This window comes from Alosa sapidissima, chromosome 23 (genome assembly GCF_018492685.1).
Source record: "Alosa sapidissima isolate fAloSap1 chromosome 23, fAloSap1.pri, whole genome shotgun sequence".
Classification (NCBI taxonomy): domain Eukaryota; kingdom Metazoa; phylum Chordata; class Actinopteri; order Clupeiformes; family Clupeidae; genus Alosa; species Alosa sapidissima.
In genome coordinates, this window is record NC_055979.1 from 17,539,510 (window position 1) to 17,555,301 (window position 15,792).

The 15,792-nt window shown below is 46.3% G+C and overlaps 1 protein-coding gene across 2 annotated transcripts in view; it reads left to right on the forward strand.

Annotated features, from left to right (window-relative positions):
- Window positions 1-15,792, forward strand: part of LOC121698748 (receptor tyrosine-protein kinase erbB-4-like) — a 266,829-nt gene that overhangs the window by 229,659 nt on the left and 21,378 nt on the right. Inside the window, exons 19-20 of one of the 2 annotated variants that reach the window (XM_042081092.1) lie at window positions 70-168; window positions 6,068-6,256. In XM_042081092.1, coding sequence (XP_041937026.1) covers window positions 70-168; window positions 6,068-6,256 — 288 coding nt within the window. The remainder of the gene's footprint in view (window positions 1-69; window positions 169-6,067; window positions 6,257-15,792) is intronic. The other variant, XM_042081093.1, reaches the window with a different exon arrangement.

Below are 15,792 nucleotides of genomic sequence, written 5' to 3' on the forward strand. Positions count from 1 at the left end.
GTGTGTGTGTGCGTGTGTGTGTGCTGTGATCTCACTGCTACGGCTACTGCTGCTGTGTTTGTCCCAAAGGGCATCTGGGTGCCCGAGGGAGAGACGGTGAAGATCCCAGTGGCCCTCAAGGTACTCAACGAGACCACAGGACCCAAAGCCAACGTGGAGTTCATGGACGTAAGTCAGCGTCCTTACACTATCTGTGTGTGTGTGTGTGTGTGTGTGTGTGTGTGTGTGTGTGTGTGTGTGTGTGAATGAGTGAAATGTTGGATGTTGGGGGATGTACTATTACAACTGTGAGCACTTAATGAAGGCTGAATTGTGGTTGCCATTTTGAATAGTTTGAAAAGGCAGTTTTGGAAAGGCAAGTGAGAGTCAAGGCTGTGAAAGAAATTTTGTTCAAATCCTTCTTTTATTCTCATCCGAATCCCTTACACGGTTAATACACACGGCTCACAGCGTTCGGCAAATCAATATGTGCACTTCATAATACCTTCACACTTCAGAAAAGTTACACATATCACGGGCCACTCACAGGGACCTCGTAGAGTGGGTCAAGCACTCCCTTTTAACAGCAGCCATAAATCTGGGCAGGAAGGCTCTTGTGTCGGTCCTTCTCGCTGTCGCTGGAGAGCAGGGGGCTGTAAACCAGACACGGGGGGGGGGGCAACTGGAGAGATAAGGGTGGGACAAGACCAGGGGAGGGGGGTAAAGACCTTCACTTGCCTTTGAGCTGACAGGGAGAGACAGGCTCTGCAGACCAACTTAATTGAGGGTCCCCCACACAAAAAGAAAGAAAGAAAAAAAATGGTGCCCTTCGCTCTCGTCTCTCCCTTGTTGCTCTTTTGTTCCCTCTTTTATTCTTTTCTTACATGTCTTTATTTTTCTTTTCTTTTTTCTACCCCCCTATGTCGCTCTCTCTGTGGTTTTCTCTCTTTTCCGCTCTCTTTCTCTCTCTCTCTGTCTCTCTCTCTCTCTCTTTCCTCTCTCTCTCTCTCACGCTCACACACCCCTACATCCTGCACGAGTGCACACAAACACACCCTTCATGGCCAAAAAACGTGGACGATGTGATGCCATTAATGGGGTGTCAGGTGTCGGCAGTGTAGCCCAGGCCACTGGGGAGGGCCGGCTGACAGATCTTCCCTCTTGCCGCCCCGGGGCCCGACAGCCAATCAGCAATCAAGGCCATGAGCGCTCGCTCGTGAGGGCGCGTTTTGAGAGCTGTTTAAAGAGAGCCCGGGCATGACTACTACTACTACTACCTCCTCCTGCTTCACCAACAACAGAGAAGAGGAACAGAGAGAAGTGGGGGTAACCTAGAAATCTAGACGCACCCTAGCCTAGTCTAGCAACTCTCCGTTGGCTTGCGAGCTGGAAAATTTAAACTTCGATAAGGCCAAGCACATCGTGTATAGAGTCGGTAGGCAGGCTTAACATAATGATTGATGGCAGAGTTGCAACGGTTTGGCGTGAATTCCCTGCTACTTGAAAACAAAGAAGATGGATGTTGCTGTTGGCGAACAGCGTGGCACGAGTTAAGCTTTTTTTTTTAAGTTTGCAAAAGTTTGAACTAGCCAACTAGCTTCGCTGGTGGGAAAAGGCATGGGACTCATGAGTTGTAGCGCTGTCCTATTGCGTGCAGAGGGAATTTGAAAGACAACCGATTATCCCGCCCCTTTGGACTGAGCACTGCGAATGGTGAGTCCCCAGACCCCACATCTTGATGTGGGTCTGGCTCGTCAGGCTACGGTGGGGGAAGATGGGGCAAAGAAACAGATAGTGAGAAAGAAAGGGAGAGAGAGAGGGAGAGAGAGATGGGGGAAAGGAGAGGGGAGGGGAAGGAGATTGTCTCCCTACTCAATATGTACTGATGGTGACAGCCTGACAAAGGACATTATGGTGAATTATTGGACAGTAGGAAATGTCCCCGTCTGCAAGGAGCATTAGTCATGATGGGTATGCACACCTTCACTCACTCGCTCACTCTTTCAACTTTTCTTTCTCTCTGTCACGCTCTCTCTCTCTCTCTCTCCCTCCTTCTCTCACTCTCCTTACTGAGATACACACACACACACACGCAGACACACACACACACACACACACACACACACACACACACACATTTAGATTTGTTACCCTCTGGAGACAAATGAGGTGGAGATCTGCCATGGCATATCACTTTATTCACAACATTTTAGCTTCCATGTTATGTGGATCCCTCCGCTTCAGTGAGTTCAACTGCAAGTCAAATCTGCTAAGTTGGTCGCTTGATACATGTGTTGCACAAATGTGATACCACTTGCTATAACATGCTAATTAAGAGGCAATTGATGGGGGCATTCCGTGCCGGCAACTCCCCTGTTGTTTGTCCCCTTAATGTGTCATCCATGATTATATCAGAGCTTATTTTCATTTCTTGATCGCAAATAACGAAATGAAGATTCACTTTTTACCACAAACTACACCAGATGGTTCAGAGAGGAAAGTGAAATCTAATACAGACATGCTCATGTGATCTGAACAAAGCTTCCTGCATCACAATTAATGCCAGATGATATTGATTCTATCCACACAACAATTTGTTGTTCTGCAAATTATTCTCACCGAAGCCTGCGCATTTAAAATGTAGTTAAACAGCCACAGTAGAGCGAGTCTTTAAAAAAAAACTTGCGGGGGAAAAAATAACAACAAATGCTTTTGCTTCCCGATGCAACCTATCGGAAGACAAAGTCTCTCTTTTTTTTGCTTGACAGATTTCCTAGCGGCGTAATGTGGATGTTTTCAGAATTTGTGTTTTCTATCTACGAGCTCCCCTGGGCCCCACACCAGGATCCCCCAGGTTGTTTTTCTTGAGAGCCTACGTCGTTTAGCAGCGCTTGCACACCTGAGACCTCTTTGCCGGCTCTGCTTTGCCACTCTCCCCTCTGGCAGATGGAAGGTGCAGCATCAGAGGGCTGTATGGGAAGCCTGAACGCCTGCCAACGTGTCCCTATCAATGTCAGACAAATTCGAGGACCTTTGATAAAACTGCCATGCATTATCTGACACTTTCGGTGTCAGAAGTTGTGCTCTGCCTAAATCCTGCAGAGTAAAAAAAAAAGAAAAACATCTCAGTCTTTAGACAGGTTTATCTCATAGTGAAGAGTGTTCAGCATCCTCTCAAGTCAATATATGGTCTTCATAATACAGTATGTTTGCCTTTGAAAATGTTAGACTTGACTTGAGCAGCATGAGATCAGTATCAGGTTTTCTTGACATCCATCCGAATTGATGTTTTCTTCCTTATGCTGTTTAAGCTATTAAGTATTCAGGCTGGATCTTTAGTTTTTTTCTATACAAAGATTTTTGTCAATTGCATGGAATTTTTTTTTTTTTGGATGTGTGTCTGGACCCCCAGGGGTGAGCCAGGATTGGGCTCCATGGATATTTGGTGAGAAGCAGAAAAAGCATTTGCATTCGACCATTTAATCAATTCTTTCATCCAAAACAACTCGCCTTGGCATTTGACACTGATGCATTTATGTATCAGTGAGCCGGAGCTCTCTGGGATTTGAACCCATGATCTTGGCAGCGCTCTCACCTCAACCTTACTGGAACAATGAGAATGGAAAGCAGAGAGAGAGAGAGGGGGAGAGAGAGGGGGAGAGAGAAAAAAAAGAAAGAAAGAAAGAAAAAAAGAAGAAAATGTTGTGTTATACCAGCCATTGTGTCTAAAGATATAATTGTGATCATCATAGTGTCTTTACAATTAATATTGATAACATGTTGTGCATCATCAGTGGAAATGCTTACCCTGAAGCGGGCTAATGCATTCTAGCGCCACATGTATGCACTGATGAAGGTGTGAACGCCGAAAGGTGTTCCCAGCCCAAGGCACATGCTAATGAATAGCAATGAAATGAGGTGACGCTTGTGTGATTGCTCCTTTGGGGGAAGCTCTGCTCTTCTCACTCCTGTAGGAACTGTTGAAATTTATTTTTTTCTGAGCGCCCGAGCCTGCAGGCCCTGGGAAGTGTTGGAGTTTTTCCCTCTCCTCCTGGCTAAAGCTGTTGTCATTGTTCACAGTCTGAAGCTGATGATCCTGAGATGTGTTCCATATGCATTTTTACTTTGTAAATGTCTATTTCAAATAAAGGAAAATATGAAAACATAACTCCAAAGTTACCAAAGCTGATGAAATGAATACTACCTTACTGTATGTACGCAACAAAATGAACAAAATTTTGGAACAATCAAACACCCTCAACAAATAAAAATTTGAATTGGCAAAACATGATTACTACAAGATTTCTACTAGCTGACTCAATGACAAAATCAATGTAACACAGGACAGCAACTCACAAGGTGTTACTTGTGATACCTCACCAGTGTTAAGCAAACAAGACACTAATGCCATTTAAAATAATGCCTCAGACTTACTTTTAAAACAATGTGTTTTCTCTGTCCAAAATCTGATGTCAAAATATGATGTCTAGAAAGTCTGTAGTGAGGTTGTTCTGGGTTGTTATGTAGATATAGTGCTGACTACTTGCAGTGCAGGTGGGATAGAGGAGGGCAAAGGTTAGATAGTAAGTCTACTAAAATGCTAAAGATGCACACATACTCAGGCACACACATAAATACAGAGAAGCATCTCTCTCTCTCTCTCTCTCTCTCTCTCTCTCTCTCTGTCCTCCTGTCTGTCTCCTAACATTTCTGCATATGTTTCCATTTGCATAATTGAGGCTTGCAGTCACCCTTGACTTGGAAACTGTTGGTATGGCTGGAATGCATTTGGAAAATAATCTCCATCTTTCTCTAATCTCGAGACTTGCTGTAGTTGTGGCTCTCTCGAAGTGCAGACTGCAGGTTTGGTGTGTTTGAGGAATGGCCAGGGTCGGTGGCCTTAATGGAGGTCAACTCTTCTCAGAGAGATGAGAGAAACACACTCACACACGCACAGACAGACACACACACACACACACACACAGTCACACGAACACACACACTCACACTCACACAGACACACACAACACTGTCAATGCCTCATAATATTATCCCTGGGATTTGAAATGGCAACCTCAATTCAGGCTTTCATTTAGTGCCACTGACGGGACTAAACCCCCCACCCCCCCGCCCACACATGTCTCTCCACTGCGAACACTGGGGCAAGTGTAGCTTCGCTCTGAATGATAGAATGGCGAGGACCTCGTTACCAGCTGCCCCCGTGACCCAGGGTTGTGATCTAGTAAGGGCGTCTGCTCCGAGGGTTACCCCAGGCCTCATGCAGGCCGGCCTCCTCAAAGTGCATGAAAGCGCTTTGATCAGCCGCAGGGAGCCTTGCAAATATTTCATTTTTACTTTGGGTTAGAGGAGGGTGAGGCACAGTTTCCTTGAATATTGCTCTGTTGTGCTCTTCAAAGGGCTGTTTACTGTTTAGGGGAAATATGTTTTCAAACCACACACACACATACACACACACACACACACACACACACACACACACACACACATACACACCTTCACGGATATCACCTATGCATGTACACATTATTATCACACACACACACACACACGCACGCACACACACACACACACACACACACACTCATGTGCACACCTTCGCACATATCACACACACCCAGCTTCCAGTGCAGCATTGTTCACTCCAAGCCTTTCACTCTTATGCTCGAGAGCAAATTCATTACCAGCTTGGCTGAGCACCGTGTAAAGACTCGTTGGAGCGCTACGTCTGCTTTCGGGGATGAATGTAACCATACCCCCCTGTTCCCTTCTCTCTCTCTCTTTCTTTCTTTCTCTTTCTCTATCTCTCACTCTCTCCCTTTCTCTCTCTCCTTTTCCCTCTCTCTCTCTCTCAATCTCCCTCTTTCTCTCCTTTTCTCTCTCTCTCTTTCAATCTCCCTCTTTCTTTCTCCTTTTCCCTCTGTCTCTCACTCTCTCCCTCTTTCTCTCTCTCCTTTTCCCTCTCTCTCACTCTCTCCCTCTTTCTCTCAGTCTCTCTCTCCCTCCTCATCCACCCTCTCCACCCCCACACCCCCCACACCCCCGACTCACGGGTCCTATCTCTGCCCAGCAGGAGGCCCTGATCATGGCCAGTATGGAGCACCCTCACCTGGTGCGTCTGCTGGGCGTGTGCCTGAGCCCCACCATCCAGCTGGTCACACAGCTCATGCCGCACGGCTGCCTGCTGGACTACGTTCACGAGCACAAGGACAACATTGGCTCCCAGCTGCTGCTCAACTGGTGTGTCCAGATCGCTAAGGTAAGGTGCACACAGACGATGGGCCTGAGGGCTCGAGGTGGGAGTGTGTGTGTGTGTGTGTGTGTGTGTGTGGCTTGCCTTGGCTAACAGCCCTATCAACTCCGTCAGAACAACCCAATCCCCTTCGGTCTCTCTCCTCCAACCACAGAGTCTGTGGCCGTTGACATAAGTGGCCCAATCAGACCAGTCAATCAGTGCTTTGTCCTATGCTCCGACAAGCTCATGTGGATATTGTTTACCAGCTTGGGGGTCCTGATCTGGGGATGTTTGTGTGTGTGTGTGTGTGTGTGGTGTGTGTGTGTGTGTGTGTGTGTGTGTGTGTGAATCTGTGGGTGTGAGTCTTTGTGTGTGTGTGTGTGTGTGTTTGAGAGGTGGACGTGCCGGTGGGAGGTTAGCGATTAGCACTCGTGTTTGATTTCTCGCCTCGGGCTCCATCTACAAGGCAGTGGCCCTGTAAATCACCCCTGAGTGGAGGGCCCTCCACCTGCTGTTAGTATAAGGGGCCCGGCTGTCTGTCTATGGGCTTTGGACTTCCCTGTGCTGGTCCTCCAAACACACACACACACACATACACACACACACACACACACACACACACTCGTAGCATAAAATGGGGGAACTGCACACTCTTTGCTTTGATACGGAGACCCCCGTGGAGTGTGGGATTGCTGGTGTGCTGTCGTGCTGTCATGGAGTGCTTCATTTTTCTCTCCTGTCTCCTCTCTCTCTCTCTCTCTCTCTCTCTCTCTCTCTCTCTCTCTCTCTCTCTCTCTCTCTCTCTCTCTCTCTCTCTCTCTCTCTCTCTCTCTCTCTCTCTCCCTCCCTCCTCTCTCTCTCTCTCTCTCTCTCTCTCTCTCTCTCTCTCTGCTCTTCAAATCCCTCTTTTTTCTTTTTTCCACCCTTTCCAACCCTAACTCTCATTCCTTCTCTTTCCATCTCCACTTTATCATCTTTTTAAAAACAGTTTTATCTCCTTCCAGAACATTCATCAGTTTCTTCCGACTTTTCTCACTCTGCTCCAGTACTTCGCTCCATATACTTGTCTCTTATTATGTCTCTTATTAGCTTTAAAAAATCTCATTGAAACCTTATGGGCCTGAATTAACTGCGGGACCAGAATGATGTCCCCCACTTGAATGTGACACGAATATCCTGCTTTGTGTAGTTGTATGGGAATCATAACTAAAGTCTAACCCAGCTTAGTTGGTTTTGATGGACTATGGTTGGGCCTGCGCTCTGACTGCCATACCAAAGAGCCTGGCTCTTACGCATTGTGGTCAAACTGCAGCTTTGGTGACTCGGATTGGGGTGTATGCTCTCTTCCTTTGGCTAAACCAGTATGGTGTGATATTGAACTACAGAAGCAGGAGTAGACATTTCCTGGGAAAAGGTTGGAAGTGTCTGTCAGTGGCCACAATAAACACGTAGTGATGGGATGAAGTGGTTGAAGTGGCTCTTGGAGTTCTTAGACTCGCTTACAGCTGAATCACTGGTATGTAGCACATTACGTAAATGCCAACGCATAACAGATTTTGAGCCTATTACAGTTTGTTTTTCTGAATGCTTGAACACTAAATGTGATTCTTGAACCATTTCAAAAGCTATTGACGCATGTAGCCCATCCATTCACCAAGTTGGCCAAACTGAAAGAGAATTCACTCTTTTTACTCAGTTTGCAATTTAACATTACACTTTTAGCAACATTGTACAATTGGTGTCTACTATTTACACTATTTTGCTGAGTTACTCCAGATATTTTGTGTGCTTTTACTGTTGGGTGGGTAGGGGCGTGGCTTGGTGCATCATTCAGATCATTCCTTACCACTTCAGGGGGAGTGTGTGTGTGTGTGTGTGTGTGTGTGTGTGTGTGTGTGTGTGTGTGTGTGTGTGTGTGTGTGTGTGTGTGTGTGTGTGTGTGTGTGTGTGTGTGTGTGTGTGTGTGCGCGTGCGCGTGCGCATATTAACCATGGTGGGGGTTGGAGTTGGACTGGGCAGTCATCACTCCCAGTGCATCAGTTCAATTCTGATACGCTCCTTCTTTAGGAACATTCTTGGGCCGTGTGTGTGTGTGTGTGTGTGTGTGTGTGTGTGTGTGTGTGTGTGTGTGAGCGTGAGTGTGCACGCGTGTATGCGCAAGTGTGTGCATGTGTGTGCTTTTTAGATGACTCATTATGCATCTTGATCAATGATCTATGGTTTTATGCTAATTAATCACAGCGGAACACGTTATCATTTGATACAGTTTGAAACCGCCCTGATCTGATTAAGCCCTAATGCAATGTGATTTAGCTCTGATTGAATACAATTCAGATCAATCTCACATGTATTGGTCCTGTTTTATTCTGCTTGAAAGTAAAACACACATGCATGTGGATGTTTTTTTTTCCGCTGAAGACATACTTCATCAGTATGCATCAGCATATGAATTCAGCTGGTTTACTATGCAAGTTTTGAACCACTTGAAACAGTCCTTTTTAATAAATGTGCGTCGCCTTTGAACCAGCTGGAACTCAGAGGGAGCTATAAGATACTCTCAGCAGTGGAGGCCAACAGCCAGAACCTCCTCTGCTAGCTGCGGGGGTCAGTGGGAGGGTCGGGGGGTCTCGGTCAGGTGACCTCCAGGAGCCCGGGCAGGAGGCTAACCCACCCCAGGAACCTCACTACACACCCCAAAACCCCCTGGACGCCTGCTCGGCCCCCTGAGTCACAACTTCCCCTCACACTCTAGGTCACACCATCTGGACTGTTCTAGACTCTTCTAGGGAGAATTCACAGATTGCATACAGTACACATGTGCGAGCGCCCACACAAACACCCTCTAAAAAAAGAAAGTCACACTGATGGATTGGCTCCATCGACTCAGTTTTACTTGGTTGAAATCAACACTGACATTTTCAGACTATTTTTCAGACCCCTTTATTTATTTATTTAATATCAAATTAATATTGCATCTGTGAGAACATGGATAAGAGAGAGAGGTATTCTCATCATAACATTAAGAGTGACACTCTGACATGATCTCAATCTCAAAGATCTTCAGTGCTCATATGGATGGATGATGAAAACATTTTGACATTAATATATGGGGAGAGAGAAAAAGAAACCGAGAGAGAGAGAGAGAGAGAGAGAGAGAGAGAGAGAGAGAGAGAGAGAGGAGGCTCTCCCAACGTCACATAGAGGAAACTTTTTTTAGATTCACACTTTTACCAGCTGCTCTTTCTCTCTTCCATGTTAAAGACCGTGAGTCTTTTCACACTCTACCATCCAAAGACCCCCCATTGCGCTCCTTATTCTTGGAGTGCGACTCCGCAACAGAATTCGTCTAAGGGAGTGCGCAGACAGGTGGCGGCCGCTAATAAGATGGATGCTAATGGAGCTAGCTCTTGTGGTTCCCGCTCCCTCTCACGGCCTCCTCATAGTGACTGATGATTCAAATGAGCAGTTGGAATAGACTGCTAAAGTGCGTACTTATAGCTGAAATTGGATTCAATTTGACTGGCAAGTCATAAGAGATTTCGTACCTCCAGGAGGTGGGGGAAAGAAGACAGGGTTTTGATATGTTACTAGTTACGCATATAATGCTTGTGGTTTCAGGTTGATGTTTTTAGGTGTAAAATACCAGTTTTTAGTCAAATAACCAAATATCCATTTTATGTTAGAATGGCAGCTGGGTCAGATCAAATTTGTGTGAACAATATTAGATGAGCAGCCCCAAAAGTTGTTAAAACAGCAGCTTGCCTATGTTGATTAAGCAGCAGCTTGTTGTTTATCTTGTTATGGTCAGTTCCAACGCTAGTTTTATGTCCACACTTAAGATAATGAAAGACCAAATATACACACAATGCATAAGACCTTTAGACAAAATAAGCCTCTCTGTATTAATTAGGCTCAGGTGTAATTATTTACACAGGAAGATAAGCACCACATCCAGTCCTTTGTGGAAGGAGTTTTTAGATTTATACTCTTCACCTTCACACTCAGAAAAAGGACTCCATTTCCCACAATTCCCTGTCACCTTGTCCTGCCTGTTCAGGGCGTGACCTCTGTGACCCTGTCATGTGACCCGTGTGCTGTAAATTGATAAGCCAAGAGCGAGAGACAGACAGGGCCGCTTTATCACCTGGAGTTTTGGGCACAAAGTTAATGGTGCCTATTAATCAAGGCAAGCGCTTTGGAAGCCCGAGAGCTCCTTTGGTGACAGACTCACCCTTACCGACCCCACGGCAGTGTCTCACGCCCACACACACACACAGTTACACACACAAACACACACACACACACACACACACACACACACACACACACACAAACATACATAAACACATGAAGAGATGTCGGTTTCATGTTTTTGTCTTGCACCTGCACATGCATGCACATGAATCAGGCAAACAGTACAGACACACAGACACATTCAAGTCACCCTCTCACACTTTGAGTAACACACACACACACACACACACACACACATAAACATGAAGAGATGTCGGTTCAGAGATGTACATGAATCAGGCAGTACACACACATTCAAGCCACCCTCTCACATTTTGAGTACTACACACACACTCACATACACATGAACTCTTCTCTTTCTCTGTCCTCTCAATTACATGTTCACTCATATATCATGCCACACACATACTTGCCCTCAAACAGACACATTCTGTCTGTCTGTCTTCCTTTCTTTATCTCTCTCTCTCTCTTTGTCTCTGACTCATACACACACACACACACACACACACACACACACTAGCGTTGGAACACACACACACACGCACGTCACACACACAGACACACACAGACCCTATGGCTGTGCGACTCATTCTCCCTGTAGACATGCTCCTGCTGTCACTGGTTGTCCCAGTCTCGCTGGCAGGATGTCACAGGGTGACTCTTCTTCCAGGGCATTGGCCTTCGCCGCGCATGCAGAAATAGAGAGAGAGATAGAGAGAGAGAGAGGGAGGGAGGGACAGAGAGAGACAGAGAGATAGAGAGACCTGCTGAGACCACCAGAGGGAGAGGTTGTGCATTAGGAAGATGTATTTAAAGCCTGCAGATGAACTGTCGGGACTTTCCCCGCAATTAAAAAAATCGACTCTCGCCGGCTAAACCAGGCATCTGTGAAATTTGACGATGCTCTGCGCTATGCTTCACCCACACACACACGCGCACACACACACACACACACACACACACACACACACACACACACACACACACACACACACACACACACACACACACACACACACACACACACACACACACCTCCTCTCCTCTCTCCTCAGCTGCCCTTTCTTCCTCTTGTCTCCACTTTGCCAATCCATTACGGAATAGTATATTAATGGAATAATTAGATTTGGGATGCATTTTAATGAGCAGTGAAAGAAGGATGGAGACCGCATGGTACTACAGATGATCTGGTCCTCTCTCTCTCTCTCTCTCTCTCTCTCTCTCTCTCTCTCTCTCTCTCTCTCCATACATTATTTCCTCTTCTCTCTCTCTCTCGTTGTCTTTCTTCATATTAGCTTTTTGACGGGGAGTGATAAACCAGAGTAGACAATCTGTTCCCAACCCAGACTCACAGAGATACTCAACAGGAGTAACAACCAGAGGTCTAGGGGCGGGGTTGTGCCACCCAGCAGTGCACACACAGTTGTCAGGCTGGCCAGAAGAGCACGGTCACTGACAGAGATCCCACATCTGTCATAGGCACATCAACCTGTGTTTGCTCAGAGCCAAAATGGCCTTGTTTGTGTCACAGTTGCTGCGAGTGGCATAACAGCTGTCAATATCCGTCTCGCACTGTTGTGCTAGATGTGAATTAAAGATTAGGAGTCAGCGATAGGAGACTACCCCCCCCCCAACTCTCCTTTTTTGTTTTTGTTTTTGTTAAAGTTAGCCATTTTGAAATGTAACAAGCAAACAAATACAGACAGATCTCTTCAGAGCGTCTTCCCTCTCTCCCAAGCAGGTTCACACACAGCCTATTGGCTTCGACACTTGACTCAGGCATGCATTTCCATTATTATGGAGTGTGGACCAGTTGCTGTGGCATGTACTCAGCATGTATGTTATTCATGTTAACCAAAGTTTTGTGTAACAAAGAAGATGAGTATTGCTGCATGTGACCTTTAATGGCAAATTATGAGGAAGCCTCTCTTCCCCTCCTTATGGCATCAGTCAGTAGTGGCCATCTTGTTTTTTCTGCACTGTTGTTGTCTCCGGGTGCCATGGTGACTTAGTCAGCAAATGGTGGGGGGAGTTATTGAGTCTTTTTTCTTTTTCTCTTCTTCCTCCTCTTCTTCCTCCTCTTCTTCTTCCTCTTCTTCCTCTTCTTCTTTCTCTGCATTCCATATTTGCATATTCTTGAGGGCCCTCATGGGACTCCGCACAGCAGTAGATATCCAATCAGCTGGAGCTTATACCACCTCTGTGCCACACACACACACACACACACACACACGTACACACACACACACACACACACACACACACACACACACACACACACACGTACTGTACACACGCACACACATACACACACCAATGAGCGGCACTCTCCTGCTGAGCAAACAGTGCTCTCCTGGCCTCATTAGAACAGCTCTGGGTCCTGCTGACTTCCTCTCCTCCCTCTCTCTTTCTCTCCCTCTCTCTCTCTCTACTTTTCTCACTGTCCCGAACCCTCATCTCTTGATTTCTTTCTCCGACTTGCTCTCTCTCTTTCTTTCTCTCTGCCTCTCTCTTTCTTTCATTCTCTCTCTCTCTCTCTCTCTCTCTCTCTCTCTCTCTCTCTCTCTCTCTCTCTCTCTCTCTCTCTCTGTCTCTCTCTTGTTCTTTCAACCCATCTCTACCCTTCTCTCAATTTCTTTTTTAGCTTCTACATTCAAAAAAGAGCCCATTTCATTTTTCATTTTTTTCTTTTTCTTTTAAACCCTCAATACTGCTGATGTTTTTCTCCTCTCCGTGTCTTCGCCACGCTGAAATCTTTCCACTGAGTGTTCTGACCTAACAGGCCAGCTGTTGCCAGCAGCGAAACAACCTCATGTGGCATAGTCCTGAACACACAAACACAAACACACACACACACACATACACAGACACACACACACACACTCCACCACTGCTTCAGCAACCCTCTCAGGGTGTTGTGTCTCATCGACAAGACCACTAATAAAAAGTTTGAGCGTGTTTTTCGGAGTAGTTTACAAGCTGAAGAGCAAGTAAAAGACCGTTCTGATTGGTACCTGGAGAGGGCTTTCTTCCCTCGACATGTTTCTCTTTTTAAGTCTTTCTCTCTCCCTCTTAACTGCCTAGTGCACTTTGGTGATCAGCCTCAGCGCTCTCTCTTGAGGGAATTAGAGGAAGACAATGAGGAGGTGGAGACGTCTGTGAGACATCCAGATTTAAAAACACACTTGAATTCTTTTAGCTGAAAGCATAAGGAGAGGCATTGATATTTCCATCACAACAACACAATGCCACTAGGATGCTCAACTGCAGGCAAATGCTTATTACAGCAATACAGTTGGTACTGTATTCTTGTGGTACAATCCTGCAGCCATCAGCAAAATGACGCCCAGTAACAGTTACTCTACCTCTGTCCCTTTCTTAGAAATCTCCTCCCTCTCTCTCGATGTCTCTCTCTCTCTCTCTCTCTCTCTCTCTCTCTCTCGATGTCTCTATCTCTCTCTCTCTCTCTCTCTCTCTCTCTCTCTCTCTCGATGTCTCTATCTCTCTCTCTCTCTCTGTCTCTCTCTTTCTCTCTCTCTCTCTCTCTCTCTCTCTCTCTCTCTCAGCACAACTGAAAAAGCACACGAATAGAAAAAAACAGGGGGGATGGAGAAGAGAAGGATAGAGAGATGAGGAGTGCGGTGTAAGGCGGGGGGGTTATGTAGATAAGCCTCGGATCCTTCCAATTACCTACATGGATCAGAGTCGCTAATGGAGGCGCGGGGTCAGGATTTCGCCGTCAGATTCCGGGGATTGGGAAGTCTGATTGGATTGGTCACCTCGTGACGGGTCCCATCTCCCCCCTCTCTCTCTCGTTGGCTGAAACAAGCAAAAGTGCTGAGGTATCCTGCTCACAGATTAGGGGCAGAGAGTGAAACCCGGAGGAGAGGAGAGGAGAGGAGAGGAAAGGAGAGGAGAGGAGAGGAGAGAGAGGAAAGGAAAGGAGAGGAGAGGAGAGGAGAGAGAGGAAAGGAAAGGAGAGGAGAGGAGAGGAGAGGAGAGGAAAGGAGAGGAGTGGAGTAGGGCCAAACAGCCACAGACTCACTCCAGCTCTGCTGGGACCGGGGAGCTTATTAATGATTTAGTGATGTTTGCATTTGAAGATTTCTTCAGAGGCACAGTCTTATGTAGTTGCTCTCTCTCTCTCTCTCTCTCTCCATTTTTTTTTTTTTTTGTTCCCTCTTGCTTTCTCCCACTCTCTCTGTCTCTCTCGTTCCACCCTATTTGAAGGGCTGCGAAGAGCCACGCATGCTAATGTAAAACCAAAGACAGAAATAGCAAATCTCAATTCAGTGATTTTGAGAAGTACCCTCACTGCTGGCCGCCGTTATCAGGAAGCATTGTCGTGTTGGATCTTAAGTCCCCGATGTGTGCAGCGTCACTGAGCAGCACCTGTCTGCCTGTCGGAAGGCACACACAGTCGTGTCATCTGTCACTTTGTCTCAGTGGGACCCCTGCTTTGTCTCCTTCTTTGTATGCAGGGCGCTGTCTGTAGATACTGTCCACAACTCTCTCCCGTTCTCTATGAGCCCTGAAGGCAGGTTGAGGCACATTAGTATCACTGCCATAGTCTCAGACTCATAGATAATTGCATTGGGGGGGGGGGGGGGGGGTCTGAGTCACCACAGTGATGTTAGAGGAAGTGGCGCATCATTTTACGGCAACGCTGGTTAATATGTCATGGGCGACGGCAGAACCGGTTTGTCCTTATTTTCCATCATGCCTCAGGCATGTGTGTACGTGACCTGCTGTGAACGCACTCTCACCTGTTTCAGCTAGAGATATCAGGAGAGACATCAACTTCCATGAAATACAAAGATTTTTTTAACAGTTAACAGAATTATTTATGTTTTCAGAGTTTCAAAGCATCCACTATGTAATCCATATTGCATCAATGCTTTTAAAATAGCATAACAAGATCCACAGGCATTGCAATTGAAAATAAATCTTACATCCAGTCACAGGCTTTTTCTTATACAGTACTCAACCCCCGTCTGATGGAATGGTTGTAAAGCAAAGAACCTAGAGTGTATGTTTCACCTAAAGCTTTGACAAACTCCCATTGATTGTGGGGGCTGTATTGTGGAGTGCATTAAAATGTGCTGGATCGGTATTTATGAGGTGTTCAGGGGAGCCACACAATGATGATCATCGGCCTCTTACCTCCAGAGAGGTTGATTGACGTCCTTTATCGAGCATCGCCTCCCACAAAGTCTTAGTCTCCCGCCAGGAGAGAGAGAGAGAGAGAGAGAGGGAGGGAGAGAAAGAGAGAGTGCTTGTTTTCCGAAATGCTGGCTGAAACTGAG